The sequence below is a fragment of the Lissotriton vulgaris genome, chromosome 3_1 (genome assembly GCF_964263255.1).
Source record: "Lissotriton vulgaris chromosome 3_1, aLisVul1.2, whole genome shotgun sequence".
Classification (NCBI taxonomy): Eukaryota; Metazoa; Chordata; class Amphibia; order Caudata; family Salamandridae; genus Lissotriton; species Lissotriton vulgaris.
Window position 1 is genome coordinate 908222623 of NC_141689.1, and position 17465 is coordinate 908240087.

Consider the following 17465-nt stretch of genomic DNA (forward strand, 5'->3'; position numbering starts at 1 on the left):
CAGATCTTTCACTGTTTATGCTCATTATGAGACAACATAATTTTCTTTCAAACACAATTCAATCTATCATATTTGAAAAGGAGTGAAAATGTAGTGCCTCCACCCTCTGCAGGCCTAAAATGATGTGGAATCGTTTTATGACCTATTTGACCTGGCACACAAATAGTTTGCTCCATTTCTATTAAAAATGCAGCAAAAATGAGTACATTGAGTTGCACTGTGGGTTGTTGCTGTTGGTCATATATTTTTTTTGTAAAACTGCGCCAGTTCCTTGCATTAATGAGGGTGACGAAAGACTTCATATGCACTCTAAATAGCTTCCTGGTTCAGCATGACGAAAACAACTTAAAAAGTCCTACCAACTATATTCACTATATTCATTTATTCTTTTCTTAAGGCTACTCACGTGGGGGATATAAACATGAATCGGCCAACTTGAAAAACTATTTTATTTTTTACCTATGATTTATGAATACGGGGACTGGTCTATTTTAGCATCACTGACAGTAAGGTCCAAGGGTTCTGATTCACAAATCCAATTTTTACTTGAATGTGCCTTGGGCATGTAACTAAAGGGAAAAAAATGGAAAATGTGCACATCTTATTCTGGAACTGCTGTTTTGTGCGGGCAGATGAGAGGATACTCCCCGGGTGCAGGTGAGCAGAGGCTCCCACAGTACTACAAGTAAGTTGCTTGCCCGGGGAAAGTGCCAGCGAGTTTTCAGCAGATTCCTAATTCACAGAGGGCTGTGGCGAGTATACAGAAATGAACCATTAATTCCCCTACACTTGAGTCTGGCGAGATACTATACAAATACAGATAAACGGACATGGGGTCCAGGGCCGGCTTTACAGCAGTGCGACTGGTGCCGCCACACTGGGCACTGACCTGAGGAGGGGGCGCCGACCTCAGTGGAGGCGCTGTGTTTAGCAAAAACATATGACTGGAGAGATGAGAGACACTTTTGCCCGGTGGTAGTGAGAGAATCAGAGGAGGCAGTCACGGGGTGTGGGGGTACCAAAAATGATTGTCGCACTGGGCGCCACCAGCTCTAAAGGCTACGCGTTTTTCCTTCCCACTGAATTATTAGACATGGAAAAGAAACAAGTGTATGTCACAGAAAGGGACTAGTAACAAAGAAACAGACACCAAATGGAGGCAGACACTGTTCCCGACACCAATATGAAGGAAATGTCAAAGGTAGGAGAAGGACAGTTCTAAAAAAGGGGCTAAAAAGCAGGCTTGCGTAGAGAGCTTAGGCTCTGTCCAGAAGTAGGCCACATGAAACCTAGTGAGGGAAATTAAAAACTGAGAAAACAGACTGCTACTCGATGTGGAGTTTGTGCTTGTTTTGAGCCAAGGCCAGGACATAAAACCACTGGCAATTAAGATGAGGCCTCATGCAATGCTGTCCTCCTGCTCTCTCTTGGGGGAACCAGCAACATAAGTGTCCTGAAGCACCTATGCGGTAGACCGGAAAGACATCGCCCTCCTACTTCATGTTCATCACTGGCCTTCATATGATCTGGATACTCCATTCTTGTACCTACTTCATTTCGCATGCTACCAGCCATCTTAAATTCAGGCTGTTTGCATCACAAGACAATTCAAACAAATTCAGATGCAAGGATACTTGTGTGTCACAAAGACTGCCAATAACATGGATAGAGTAAAGGTGAAACCTGAGGCTCCCTACACAAGAGATGATTTGAATAAAATCAGATGAAAGCATATTTCATATTACTCAAGACATTAACCATGTGCTTACAGTAAAGATGAAAAGCACACAAATAAGAAAAAACTGTGTCAAAAGGTTCAAGTCATCAACGATGCTGTGAAACTGTGCAAGACCGCTACTGATGAGGCTAGAGGGAGATGCACATCAAGCTAGACGGATATTTGCACTATAATTAATGCAGCCAGGCTGAAGTACATCCGCCTTGTACTCATGCTTACACACTTCATTCCCAGGAAGATGTAACTAACAACCTCAGTAACACACAGGAGTAGGAATCAACCCAGCTTTTGAGCATGCAATGTCTAACACAGAAAACAAGACCTTTATAATGTTTCATGGTCTATCACCTTTTCGCATGGCTAACTTCCAATCTTCGATCAATCTTAAGAAAGTACTTAAGACAATCAAAAACTACCAGAGAGTCGCTAGCAAGAATGGCTCCGGAGGACCATACCAGATACCTATCAGCCAGTATAAGTGGCAATGGTCTGGAAGAGTTATTTGCTGCACTTTCCATGGAGACTCCTGCATCTTTACAGTCTGAGGCGCAGCAGCCCTCCAAGCATCAAATCCCAAGGCATGTGGCTAGAAGACAGCAGGCATCCCCCAGCCGTTCACACTGTGCTGGTCATACACATCAATCTCTGCCATCTATATTTAAGGGTTCGTTCCTTTAATGTCATAAGAAAGAGCCTGCATTTTTCAACAAGGGACAATATTCATGGATCCTCCTGTACCAGTGAAAAAAGGGTCTGCCATTGTGCCGCGGTACAGACAATTATGGTTGTCTTCGGGACATCTTTAAGACTATTTTCAGCATGTTTCATTAACTGAAAGGCTAATTAGTGCTCTGCCTGTCCTCCAACCTGACACATAGAACATTCCAGTCTAGAAAGAAGGGACCCTATTCTGAAGTGTACATAGGTACCAACTCCAACACACAGCTTCCTCTTCTGGGCTAATGGCAGCTGAAAGGATATTATTCAATAAATGTTTGATAAAACACTAAAAAAGAGAATCCCCAAATAGTTTAAACATTATTGGTCAAAACAATTGTTGTAACATTAAAAACACTATACTTTTATTAGGAATTTTCTATGTTTTCACATGCAGTCCTTTATCGTAAATAGTATGTCACGTCAAAATAAAGATCAGTTAAGGCTTGGTTTGGAGATTTTCTATACACAAAGCTTCTACAATTATCTGTGGTACGGGTGCTCATTATGGTGAAATCTGTGTAGTATAGCCCGGGGAAAACCATAACATATTTAAATAGGACTCGAAATGTAGTTCAAGTTACCAGCGACGGGCATGCAATACACATGTGACAACCTACATCTTTGCAGTTTTCTGATTTGGAGAAGTGGATCAGGTCATCGTTGTACATATCCTGGGTGTTGAGCAGGTCACTGTACTCCTTCTGGCTTAGGTCCTCTGGATTGATGCCATTGGCCCTCAAGAATTCTTGGTAGGCCACACTAAATGCTTGGCCTATGGACTGTGCAATCAGCTGGGCCTGCAACACAGAGGAGAAAGTATGTAATTGAACCAAAAGACCCGTTATCTGATACTAACATGGTACACCATACCAATATACCTGCACTGGAAAAAAATTAACACTGCACCATCCCTCTGTTTAATTCCTTTGCAAGATGTAAGTTCAGATGGTTCCCAACAGCCGAGTGTAGGCAAAAGTATTCCTAATAGGGAAGGTGATGGAAGTTGCCAACGGAATTCAGATCCAGGCTTCCTGGGAAGGCATCACAATGTAAACGGCAGCGAATTAAGTTTAGGGACAGAGTGGGTTTTATTAGCACATGACTGGTGGTGTGAAGTGAACACTCAGGAAATCTGAAATATATTTTAGTTACTCACACCAGTGAGACAGCAGCCACATGAATGTCCAGTTATTGTCTTTTGGCAGAAACAGCCTGTGGGGGGGACGTGGGGGGGGGGGGGGGGGGGGGGGGGGGGACAGAAAAGTAAACTTTACAAATCAGTTACTAAGCTACAGCTTTAAGGGAAAAAGAGTGAAAACAAAAGCTGTGCGCATTCCTAAAAAATGGACACAAAAGTGTAATTAGTTATCCCATAACTTATTACTGACTAACTGACTACATTTAAACAGTATACTAGGATCTCTTGGGGTCGGTCAAAATAAAGTGTATCCAAACAGATAGCTCTTCAGCTTTTTCCATTTGCCTTCAGGTTTGATATGGCAAACCATGAGTAATGCCAAATGCAACTACTGCCACAATGAGACATGACACTTTCACGTCTGTGTGTACATCTTAGTAAGTGGTCCTGTATGATGCAGGCTTAACATAACTAGAAATGAAGCTCATGACAACATGAAAATGTCCTTACATGACGTCAGATTCCATCAGTATTGCTGTGACAACCAATAGTGGTGTCCATGGGTCCCCGTTTTTACAGTGATCTATGATGACGTTTTCATATGGCTACTAACACCTGCACACTTTCCTAGATCAACAGCCACACAATCTACCCCCTACTAATGAACCTCTGCCATAACTGACCCGGGTTGAACCCAGCTTTGACTTTGAGTTAAAAGACGGTGGCCCTGCTTCAAATGTACCGAGAACTGTGTCCTTATATTCTGAAGAGAGCAGGAAATGTGCTATTATGGTTAAGAAGCCAGCCTTTATGTTGGAAAATCCACTGCAATAAATAGTACTACATTTAGAGCCCCTGAGAAATTTCAGTGATGTATCTCTCACAGACAGGAAATAGGTTTAAAGGTAAAAGAGACACACTGACTCCGTGAATAGATGTTGTGTATTCTTTACCCTTTCTGCAGTCAGAGAACCCCTATCTCCTCCAGGGAGACATCTCCACCAGCTGGGCCCACTTACAGCTGACATGCTGAAGTCCCTTAGGACTGTATACTGCCATGCATGCAGCTGCTACCACGCGGCACAACTGGAGCTCTTGCTAACAGATGCTCATTTAACCGTGAACCTCTTTCACAGCAGCGACCTGCGAAAGGTACGCTGGAATAAGTAAAAATCATTGACAACAAGGGCAGTCTGCCCTTACTTCTCATTCTGCCCTTTCAGCTCAGAAGATATCAGCATACCCAGACGCACGCGTAGCAAGGGGTGCAGTTGGTGCCCTTTCCCATTCCATAATGCCCGTGGTTGTCTATACATATCTCTTGTCAAAGATGTGCAGGTAAAAACATTATAAGGCACCATGTTATTCTTTTCATTTGCATAAAAAGAAATTGAAAAAAGCTTCCCCCGAGTGAGACTTAGAATCAGGTCTTAAGATGCACTGGACCTAGAGAGTAAACAAGCATATAACCAGGAATATGCGTTTGTAGTAATATTGTATGTTGTTAACAAGTAGGTTGATATATAAATGGAATGTAGTCGATTTGAAGTCCTCCCTCCACTGCAGCAAAAAACATAACTGGTAACAACGATTCAGTCCTAAAATTGTGGGATATCCAATCATTTGATGTAACAACCTATCGGCAAAGTCATAGAACAGCATTATTTTTGCTCCACAGCTATCAATATAAATAGGATCACACATTTACCCACCTACAACACTTGAACTAATGAATTAAAGGGAACAGTTATAAGACCTACTTGACATCAATCTCATATGCTCTCACTATTGATGGTTGTTTTTTTCACTATCTGCATATTTTCACTTTTTACTAACCACTAGGGTCCACAATTTACTTATTTATTCATCTATTTGTCAATGTCACCTCCATATCACGTGTTACATAACTGGAGTTGGAATAATACATTTGAGGATTTTGTCGATAAATGAGCACTTGTGATCTTCTTTAAATAAATAACTGTGGAGTAAGACAAAAGGGTCCAGTAACCTACAATTAGTCATTTTAACTGGCTGGAGGGGCCAGAGAGATCTTTATTTAGCGTGTATAGCAAAATTACCCAGATTGCTTAGGGAGCATGAACAGGCAAATACCTATCAAAAGACCCAACCACATAAGCTAAAATATGGAAAACTGTTAACTATAGTCACAATTAAGGACTGACGAGTGGATAAAGTAGCCTGGATAAACAAGTAGGTTTAGAAAAACTATCCTTTATAAACAAAAATTGTCTAAAATAAATGTGAGGATATTTGGGTTTTTTGATAGTAAATCATACATACAAATATTAGAGCGATCTACAGACAAAGATACTTTTTTATTTTATTTGGTGGTAGTGTGTTTTATATGTTGTTTTGTCTTCAGTTTGTATGTAAAGAAATCTATATAAGCATATTGATACTATATTTATCTCATCGGAGCCCACAAAAAATCTGAACCAAAAAATAAATTCTTCACATGTAGACTAGGTGGCACTAAAACACTATTACTACAGATACCACCATTACGAATAAGTGTAAACTAATAAGCATATACAACAATTTGTCTAAGAGGACAAAACACAGATTTCGTATCTAGTCTTTAACTTTAAACAGAAGAAAAAATACTTCCAAGTGAGAAATTACAAACTGTGTATATCACCAAGACCTCAGTAGCCCCACTGAATATTTGAGCCAATGGCTAACAAAGGGAAAGGCCAGAATGTTAAGTAGTTCAACAATGAGAAGAGCCTTTGTGACAATCCAACTACAAAAATTCCCCCAAATGAGTTCTAGCATTGGGAATATAGGTACCTTGTCTTGTACTTTGTGTGTGATATGCTATTGACAAGCTTTTCTCCAGACGTGTAAGTTTTTAAAGTCTCCGTTACAGGAGACTTTATGTCCAATTATTTTTGCTGCAGTGGCATATGACACTAAACTAAGATCATTAGACATAAAGGAACTGAGTGCTTGGACAATTTGCGTTGAAAAGGTCCGTATGGATGTTTGCAGGCAACTTTGAAGGTAAAGTCTTAGGAGTAAAAAAATACTATTTGCCATACACACCATAACCCAGTCTAAACACTGAGTAACACTGTGCTGCTTTAACATTTCCAAGCACAGTGACAGAGGCATTATCTTTTCCTAAAAGTTACAACAGGGCGTTGCACATACATCAGGATTACTGCCTTTATCATAACTTTATAACAAACAATCACGTCTGTAACCTTTATCATTGACTCATCACCATAACCAACACAAATACTGTGTTGGGAATCAGCATTCCCACAAGGCAACCATCAGGTGAAGCGTAACAAAATATGTACAAAATTATAGTTTTCAAAGCAATATATAATCCATCCTAAAATAGCCCAGTAAGGATTACCATGGCGCAAATCTTCTGTCGCCATTGTTTGTTAAGGGGGTTTAACAACAAAACCCTAGCCTACTACAGTAATCTGTGAGACTACATGTAACAAAATACCTTCCTATAGGCTTCAGCACAGTGTAATAACAATCCATCCACAAAAGCTTTAACTCATGCTTTTCACAATAAGTAAGTCAAGCTTTCTGGCTTTGTCATGACAATTCATAATAAACAGATCAAACCCATGGAATCTGGCATACCTTTCCAAATGAACTGATAAGGCCTAAAGCCTTTACTATTGGTGTGACATCATATTCAATACAGGCCAATTCAAGTGCAAATAGGCTGGCAACCATCATGCAAAGAGCTATAAAATAAATTTACAAATATGTAGAAAAATACAGTATGCAAAACCATATACAACCCCTCTCCATAGGGCGTATAGAGAATCATCACAGTATAACCCTCCAGGATTTGTAAGAGTGAACAGGCAACACCAAAACCCTTGTCTTCTACAGTAATCTATGTGATTACATGTTGTAAAATACCAGTATATTACCTGTAACCTGTATCTAGTGTTTTGGGCGTAAGCTTTGCCACCAGGCAACCATCAGGTACGCAGTCATAAAATTACAAAGGTATACAAAATCACAGCTGGTTAAACAAAATGCCATATCTCCTGACAGGACCTAACAAGATTCTCACAAAACAAATCATTTCTATCTACAATTAATCACATAGGGTAGCCTGCACCAAACACTTGCATACTAGAGTAACCTGTGAGATTCCATGGAGGCTTTTAGACAGAGTAACAACAATCCACCCTTAAATGCCTTTTCACTGTAACATATGCTTTTCACAATAAATATGCCAGGCCTCCGGTATTTATTGTAACATTTCATAATAAACAGATCAGGCCTATAGCAATGAACTTTAGCTTGTCGCCATAACCATCTCAATCCTACTGTATTGATTATAAACTTTAACTCAAGCCAAAAAATGCAATACAAGAATTACTTTTAGTGGATGCACAGAATTTCGGCCCAATCAAAATCTGTACTCAGGGCAACCATCAAGAGGGTGGAGTCTAAGACTTCTCTCAGTAAGACCATGAAAATTATTTTTGTATTGATCACACGCGAAGCATGAGCTAAAAGAGACATTGATCCTACCAGCAATGTGATCAATAAAAGATTTACCAGCTTATCACAAAACATGAATGGAATTAGAAGTGAAAAATTGTTTTGTACAAGGTGATACTGACCAAGGTAAACACCAAAAGAACGAAAAACATTCCAAACAAATATGAAATTCTATTCGCTTTCTTTAACACGCTAAGTCCTTTAAATGCAGTTAGATGTGGTCTCTGAGCAGACCATGGACTTGAGACCATTTTATTGAACTAAAATCAGAAGACCACAAATTATATCACAGAAGGAAGTAGCCATGGAAAGGTCAATGGCAGAATCCTTCATTTTTTGCAGCATCTCAGATCTACTGAAGTAATGCTAATTAACAATGGTAATATATTATGTGGAAAAAAAACTGCTACTTCTTCCCTTATCTGTCATTGTGTTTTGAGAGAAGACGTTCTTTTGCAGCAGACGAAGATGCAATCATAAAGAGAGATCAAGAACACTGGGAATGTATTCAAGCAAACGTTATTCAATTAGTGGAGTAACTAACTCCATGAAGAGACCCAACTATGAGTTAGCTTATTCTAAAGGTACAATGTTCTAAGAACTGTACAAAAGCACCTATCGGACAAGCTAACACTTCTAAGTAAGAATATTTGTCAATTTCTTCCTCAGTGGGACTGGTGTCCAATCACTGGTGCAAGGGTACACATGCAGACACACACAAACATCACAACCCCCATGAATTCTGGTGGTAACTCATTGCCTGCACATCACCTTCCGAGACACAGAATAGGCAAGATGATGGCCCCTGTCATAATCACATGGGCATGGTGACTTACATCCTCCGATTCAAAGACGTGGCAAATCATCTTGTACTGCCGCTTGCCATCCTGCGATGGATGTGATGCCTCCACATTTTCCTGGGAATTGGAGCGGGGCATCCGCCGGCGAGCCATGAGAACCACAATGTTCCCAATGTCTGCAATATAGGAAATGGTCCTAAGTGGATGATCCATCATTGTTTCCTAAGGCAACCAGAAAGACATGAAAGTTAGTGCCACAAGGAAAACGTGCCCACCATAAATCAGTTACACAAAAAGATGGTCTTTATCAGAAAATAGCAATTGTAGACTTCGTAAGCATGTGCTTTCACAGACGAATTACCAACTTAGATGACAAAGATAACTACTGTAGTCTACTCTCAGGACACAAAAAGACAAACTATGAGTGCATACCTGTGTGTCAGCATTCAAAACTTTTATCCTCTGAGTAGAGATGAAAAGGTCCACCTCTGTCATAGGTTGAGCCTCTCCCTCTGGAGCCTGCAATGTAAAAGTGCCAAGGTAATCAAAAGTAATCTCAGAATACCAGACCCTATCAGATGAGATTAAAAGACTACCATCAAGACGCAGTCACCAGAACAGTAAGGCCGAATGCATCTCTTCACTACAGAAGCCATGGATGGAAATTTGCACTGAAATGGCACATCTGTTCAATACAAAGTGAGAACTGATGTGTACTGTCCCAGGTGGATACTAGTCTCAATATGTTTTTCAGCATGCATGAATGCTAAATTCAGGCCTTATGCTCTTAGCTGTAATGACGAGGGCCTCAGTATGATAACAATACGAATAATCTTCTTGTTCAGTTCTTTTGCGGATCCTCAATGGTACTTAAATATTTTGAAAATGTACATTACTTTGTTGTTTTTTAACCATTACCTGTAAACTCCAAATAAAAAAAGATGGCTGCAGGAAAATATAGCTGTAGCCCTCCAAAACTAAGACTTAATGTGTCCATTCTTCCACTACAAGTAAACTTTCATATTTCTAACCTACTAGAAGCTATGGTTGTGAAGTAAAGAACGTAGATGGTAAAGGAAGTGTAGTATGTGAACAGACTGTGCGGTGGTAAATCACAGAGATTATAGCACAGTTCTGGTAACTGCGTCTTCATGATAAGTGAGCCATGTAACGCCTCAGTGGGCGCTCTGCGCTATAAACAGAGGGGTAAGTACCAGTTATTTAAATATAACACTAAGTAGTTTGCACATACATCACCACTCCGTATATGGACAAAGGCATATGTATTATCATTTTTTAGAGATGCACAGGGGACAGTCCCCCATTTACGCATCATCTTTTGCATCCAGCAAATTTATGCAACAGATAAAGAATAACACTAGACCGGGCGAGCATTTTTTATACCTGGCTGCAAGTGAATAGTCTTATGTTGTTGTAAGTGCTTTTAGTATTGCTTCCCTTTATATACTTGGCCAATCCAGTCTTTTCCCCATTCCTGGCTGAGAGGGAATTGTTTCTCAAAGGAAGGCTTGATGCATCAGTGACAACAAGCACAAACACCCAGAGGTGATGTAGATGAGGTTGGGGCTTGATGATCTGTTCTTTCAGAACTTGGGAAACAAAAGTGTGGACATAACTTGCTGGATGCAGAAAATGAACAAATGAGACAAAACAATGCACGAAAATGAAATGATAATGAACAGGCATAAAATCAAGCTGATGACATTGTACTGCACCTTCTTTCTGCTTTTGGCTAATTTCTGGGCCATCTGCTTAGCATGGAACAAACAGAGACAGGAGAGTGGTTAGCAAAGAACTGAAAAATTCTCGAAGTCAAGCAGGAAGCTACAGTACAATTACTACTGCAACCAGTGTGTTCAAGAAAGGGGCTTTGTTCATTAGGCTGCTAAAATAACACCGTAATCACTACTTAATATCATATCAATTTAAAATAAGTCGCACCTTTTAATTTCACCTTACACATCCTCCCAGAGATCATATTTCCATTTATTTGCTAGATTGGAGAACGAAATGACCAGAGAAGGGTCTACCGAATTTAAAACCCTGGGCTGGCCCAAGCTATACCAATTTGGCAGGACATGAACACATATTAGGATGCTACAAAACAGTAGCAGTTTTTAAATGCTAGAACAGCTCAGGCAACCACACTTAACCGCGGAAAGAGAGCAGCCTTACACCCCAACCGAATTAAATGGAGAAGAAATGTACGTATCAAGCTCTCTATAGAAACAGAAGCCTACAACACTTTGGTAACAGATGTAAGGTGCTTTGAACCTTCCAAAGAAAATTTAACGTGAGGTGCTAAGTACCGCCAACAGTACTTTATTCGCCAAACTTTGCTTTCATAAACCTACTTGAAATGTCGTTTTGAAGCATGTTATGAGACAGCAGCTTCATGGTATGGAAGGAACTCATATTAAAACATGGATGTACAGCTATCGAGAATGGACGTGCAATGGGCTTTTATTCCAAACCATTGACAGGTCTTCGATGAATAGGCAGCCAGCATACACAGTCCACTAGCAACTCTATTCTGCTGCATCAAAGAATGATGGTGGTATTGGGTGCAGGTCGAAATTTCTGTAGGAGGATATTTATGTAAATTCGAAATTGGTATTCTGGAGTCATGTTTGTGCAAAGGATAATCTTGCAGTCCATGCTATCACACTGCACGGCTTCAACCAACTGAAATGCCAGTTACTGTAAACACTCAAAAAACACTGTTCTACTTAGATCCATAAGACCTACACACACAGGAATACTCAATATATCACACCAGTCCCTACGCTGCAATGCACAGCCTATATGGAACCTAGATGCCTCTGCTATGGTAAAGCAAGCATGCAAACCAATTTATGTCAGAATTGGATACACCAAACCAACTCCCCACCTCTCCAGGGATATATATAGTCTAGTAACACAACGTGGCACATGGAGTTTAACTGAACTCAAGAACGCCAATCCCTCATACGAAACACCATAAAACAAATATCTGACCACGCCCCAAATTTTTAACACAACGCCCCACTTGACAATATGCAAATACAACCTGAGGGACAGAGTCAAGACTGATTTGCATATGGTCAGGTCTAAACTGGAGTGGCACGGTGAGCAAAAGAATGATGGATTTAACCCAGATCTCTTGACTTGGGGTGAATGTTTTGCTTTGTTCTGCATTCCGTCCATCAATTGTGTGTCTTTGCTTTTTCGCCCTAAGTGCGCCAGGTGACCCCAGAAGTGGGTCCAGGGTTCACTGTACCACTAGAATCAAGCTATCCTGGCTAAAGAGGGAATAAACCCCGTAACCGGTCCTAGGATGTGTGTTTCTGATCCAGGGAGGACCTGGCTTGGCAGTTCGGGCTGGACTGCTCCCATGAGGCACAGGGTCAAGACCGATTTGCATATGGCCAGGTCTAAACTAGGGTGGCATGGTGAGCAAAAGAATGATGGATTTAACCCAGATCTCTTGACTGGGGGTGAATGTTTTGATTTGTTCTGCCTTCCGTCCATCAATTGTGTGTCTTTCACTTGACAATATACCAGCCACACATTTGGCAGAGATGCTCACTCACAGCCAGCTAATCAATCAAGCATTTATAAAGTGTGGCAAATCACCTGTAAGGGTCTTGAGGAACTGGAGAAGTTGGCTCATGCATATAGGTTGATCATTCAAATATCCAGGTCTTGAGTTCTTTTCTGAATTGCTGGAGCCATGGTGCAGTCCTGAGGTGCAAGGGGAGGTTGTTCCATGCCTTGGCTGGCAGGTACAAGAAGGAGCGCCCTCTGCTATGGGGTGTCGGCGATGGAGAGAGAGGGGATCAAAGATGTCTGGTCGGTTGGTGGATGGTCAGGAGTTTGTTGATATATGCGGGTCCTTCGTTATGCAGAGCCTTGTGTGCGTGGGTCAGCAACTTGAACTGGCATTTCTTCTGAATCAGAAGCTAGTGTTGTTTCTTGAGATAGGAGCTAGTGGGAGTCCTTTGGAGGCCAAGGATGAGTCTTGCCTCTGAGTTTTGTATTGTCTGGAGTCTCTTGAGGTGTTGTGCAGTGATTCCTACTTAGAGTGCATTTCCATAGTCTTGTCTGCTGGCGATGAGGGTTACGTGACAATTTTTCTGGTGTTTACTGGGAGTTATCAGAAAATCTTGTGAAGCATACAAACCTTGTGGAAGCAGACGGAAGAAACTGATTTGACTTTTTTCTTCATTGGTAGCTTGCTGTCCAGGATGATTCTGAGGTTGCAGGCGTGGTCCATCGGGGCGGAAGGTGGGCTGGTGTTCACAGGCCACCAAGCTTCGTTCCATGGCGAGGTATTGTTTCCAAAGATGAGGATTTCCGTTGTGTCTGTGTTGAGTTTGAGACAGTTGCCCTTCATTCAGTGTGCAACGTTCATCATGCATCTGTGGAAGTTGGCTTTGGTGGTGGAGGGGTCTTCGGACCGTGAGAGGATGAGCTGGTGTTGTTGGCGTAGGCGATGATGTTGAGCCTGTGTGATCTGACAGTGTCAGCCAGGTGGGTCATGTAGGCGTTGAAAAGGGTGGGGCTGAGGGACAATCCTCGGGGGACCCCACAGATGATTTTCTTGGGTTGCGATGTGAACGGTGGGAGATGGAGCCTTTGAGTTCTGTCGGTGAGGAATGAGGCAATCCATCTGAGGGTGTCTTCCTGGAACCCAATGTGGTGGATTCTGTTGATCAGAATGTGGTGTGAGAGAGTGTCAAATGCTGGATGCGGAGGGCTGCCATTTCTCCATGAACCAAGAGGGTACTGATGTTGTCGGTAGATGCGATCAGGGCTGTCTCGGTGCTGTGGTTAGCTCGAATTCTGGATTGGGAGGGGTCCAGGAGGTTGTGCTCTTCTAGGTGTTGGGTGAGGTGCTTGTTGATCACTTTTTCAAGGACTTTTGCAAGGTAGGGGAAAAGTGAGATGGGCCAGTAGTTTTTTGGTTCGGCAGATGTTTTTTTTCAGGATAGGCCTTACTTCAGTGTGTTTCCAGTCCTCAGGGAAGGAGTCCGTGGTGATGAAGGTGTACAGGACATTGCTCAGCTCATTGCAGATTGTCTTGCTTATGAGGTTGAAAACGTGGTGGGGAAGGGGTCTGAGTGTGCTCCAGAGTATGTGTGGAGTACATGATGGAGATTGTCTCTTGCATGGTGAGGAGGCTCCAGTGGGTGGGCCGTTGTTCGGGGTTTGTGTTTGTGGATGTGATCTGTTTGATGCTGTCTGAAGAGGAAGGTTGGCGTTTGAAGTTTTCGTAGATGGCCAGAGTTGTCTTGGAAGAAGTCAGCAAGGGTGTCACACAGTTTTTCAGAGGGGTAATGTTGTTCTCAGTGACTGCGGGTTGGAGAACTCCTTCATGATGGCCAAGAGTTCCTTGTTGTGGTTTGCGCAGACTTCAATGCGATCTGCTAGGACATTCTTCTTGGTTTTGTTCAGGAGGCGGTGGTACTGGTTGAGCATGGTCCTGAATTCGGTGTGATCTTCCTTCTTTCTGCTACTGCTACAGAACTCACTGTATCATCTATCCAACACAAATCAGAATACACTAATCAAGCAACCGTTATTCCCCACTGGAACTGGGTACAAAAACAAAAAAGGATGCCTCCGTAGCACATCTGCAATCAGAACAATTCAAAGTGAATGAGGCTTGCAATTCAAAGACGGACCAACAACATTGTCTGATCTGAAGAAATATGCTGCAAACTAGGCAGACACCTTGTTATCCAAATCCATGATATTTCATCAAAGTCATAACACCAACACTCTTGACCAACAAAAACAACAAAAATGCTCACCCCCAATTTTTATGTGAAACATCAGCTTGATCCTAAGCAGCTTCAACCTGCAACTCCACATTAATAAAACTGATACAAACTAGTATTAGTTGGATCTTTAGTGGACCATAACATACTGTTAAAGTCAATCTCCCTAGTTATCACAACCAGTCTGTGCCTCACCATTGTCAGCTTCTTACTACAAGAACAAAAAGTCCCAAATAAATTAAAGAGCATATTAAACCAGATCTGAAACTTCTCCCAAGCCTAAGCTGATCAAGCCAACTACACATACGAACTTGTAAGTTGGCTTGATCAGTAATTGGCTTGCCACACCATTCTTAGCACTACATCGCACTACTCACTATCTGAGACCACCAAACAGACCTCAAATGTGCACCTGCACTTTCACAAGACAACAACAACACCTGGCCAAACACCCAAACATTTCTTTGCACAGTTAATACCAAAGTATACAACACTACACATTTCACCACACAGCTCTACACAGCACTGCCTGACATTTCTATTGTCCTCCAGGCCGCATGGTAATGTAACTACCAAACAAAGCCAAACCATACCTCACTCTATATCATATGTCATCTTAACTTACCACTCCCATCAAGATGCTCTCATAGCTTCCAAGCCTCCAGCACATGATATATATTGGTCATATAGGATTCTGTATAAAATATACTTAAGGAACCCTGTTTAGAAGAAGCCTGTATCCTCGAATATTTCTAATTTAAAGCATTTTCAGAACATTGAATCAATCAGTGAGAATGCCCTTTGTGTTGGAAAAAGGCCCAGCAGTGTTTGTTTTTAGCATCACATACTGTAAAACCTCTCCCCCAGATTGTAAGTCTTCCTGTGTCACTCACTCTTCATGACTCCTGCCTCTTTATCGTGCATCAATATTTTTATCCCCCAAATCCTTTGTCGGCGTTTTTGATGAAATTCCTCAAATTGTTCATGGAAAATGATTTTCTTTATTTTGGGAATTCACCAAAATGTAGTTAAACTATTCTAAATGTCAGATTGGGGTTCTCCATTTTGAGTTGACCTGAAATGAAGTAGTGCGGATACATTTTACCTCAAACACCAGATCCAAGCCTACAAGAATGATTCCTACCATGCCACACCAGACTACACCCTATTTTATGGCATCACAAAATTCCACACTCAACCCCACAACGTAACACCTGTGAGACTGCATTTAACAGAATACCTCTCACCATCCCACACGAAAACATAACACAACAGATCCCACCTTACCCTCCACATAACTCCTCAAATCATTACACCAGTCCCTTCTTTATCACCCATAAAACACGACCCCCCCCCTTAATAAACCACACCACTCCACATTCCATAACAATTCCATAACATAACAGTTGCAGCCTCCCACTGTACACCTTAGACATCACAATACATGCAGAATACCAATGTCCAATACACCTATTACTTATTATGTGTTTTTAAGTGTGGCACATTCTTTTTTGGTCTCTTCAGAGAGCCATAGCTACATTTCTGGAAGACGTCAGAGATGGTGAATTTAACAGTCCAGTGGGATAAAAACATTTCTATTTAAATGTTCCGCAAATATCTTTTAGGTAGATTTTATTTTTGAAACTGCATGAGCACCTTCATTAGGCGTAGGATAAAACCTAATCCTTGGTGGAATTCAAGCTTACGTTTACAGCTCCGACAAACATGCATGTAACAATTGTGAGCTCTGAAAAAAAATATTAATAATGCAGGTTGAGCTCATTCTGAAGTTCTTTTGGCTTGGCTAACTATCATTGCTTCGCTGTTGCTCTGTGCCTAAAAACAGAATACCTAAAGACCCCTCATACGGTGTCATGGGCACACACTTGCAGTTTGTCGGGTGGCACACCCTCAGATCACATGGCCCAAACCTTCCTATTGATGATTATGTGGAGAGAACCAGAAGATGGAATGGCTGGACAACTCGCCTTAATTCTGCTGACTGCTTCTTGAGCCTGCATCATCCGCACGTTCTTAGATGGAGTTTTGTCAGATAGAAGCTGTGTTGAGCCAAGGTAATTGGCAGCGAAAATGATTCCGTCAATTAAGTCTTCCGGGTCACATGGTCCTGGCACTGCAATAGAAGGGTATGGTCACTAATCAAATGTTATGACAAGAGGAAAATAGAAGAGCTGGCTGGTGGCAAATTTTATTGATACCAAACTGAAATACAACTGAAAGTGTCTCTCCAGTTTTTATTGAAATTGGTATGAATAAAAAAAAAGTACAAATGTAAAGCATTGACATTGATTATAACAATGCTAATTCTACTGCACCACCTTTTGAATATTAGGGTAGTCAATTTGCTCCCCATTACAGTAGATCTGTTAGAGAGGCTTGCAACCTTTTATGGGCAGTATTATTTACACTTACATTTCTATTCAGATTTGCAAAAAGTGTTAGTATTTAATATTGTTTACACTGAATAGTTTGGTTAAATCATACAGTCAAGGGAAGTTCCGTTTACTAGTTTGTTAAGACTGCATTAATGAGGGCAATCAACAATTACATCAAAACAGATAATCAATTCACTTTTCGAGCGTTCATCTTTACATACATCTAGCTGCTTGAGACACTGCGCCTTCGGCACAACAGCCATTCAATAGTTTCTTGCCATTGGGTCTGAAAATTCAGCCGGCAACCAGCTCGATAGGCACAACAGCCATTTCATTTTTCTCAGTTCTTGGAAAGCAAGGGGAAATCCAGTTTGGAGTTTT

The 17465-nt window shown here is 41.3% G+C and overlaps 1 protein-coding gene across 3 annotated transcripts in view; it reads right to left on the minus strand.

Annotated features, from left to right (window-relative positions):
• The window catches only part of APBA1 (amyloid beta precursor protein binding family A member 1), a 514808-nt gene that overhangs the window by 75524 nt on the left and 421819 nt on the right, over positions 1-17465 (minus strand). For 2 of the 3 annotated variants that reach the window (XM_086961249.1, XM_086961248.1), the window contains 5 exons: positions 16677-16822; positions 10642-10674; positions 9338-9424; positions 8942-9127; positions 3076-3255 (listed from right to left, as the gene is read on the minus strand). In XM_086961249.1, the coding sequence (XP_086817375.1) occupies positions 3076-3255; positions 8942-9127; positions 9338-9424; positions 10642-10674; positions 16677-16822 (632 nt within the window). The remainder of the gene's footprint in view (positions 1-3075; positions 3256-8941; positions 9128-9337; positions 9425-10641; positions 10675-16676; positions 16823-17465) is intronic. The other variant, XM_086961250.1, reaches the window with a different exon arrangement.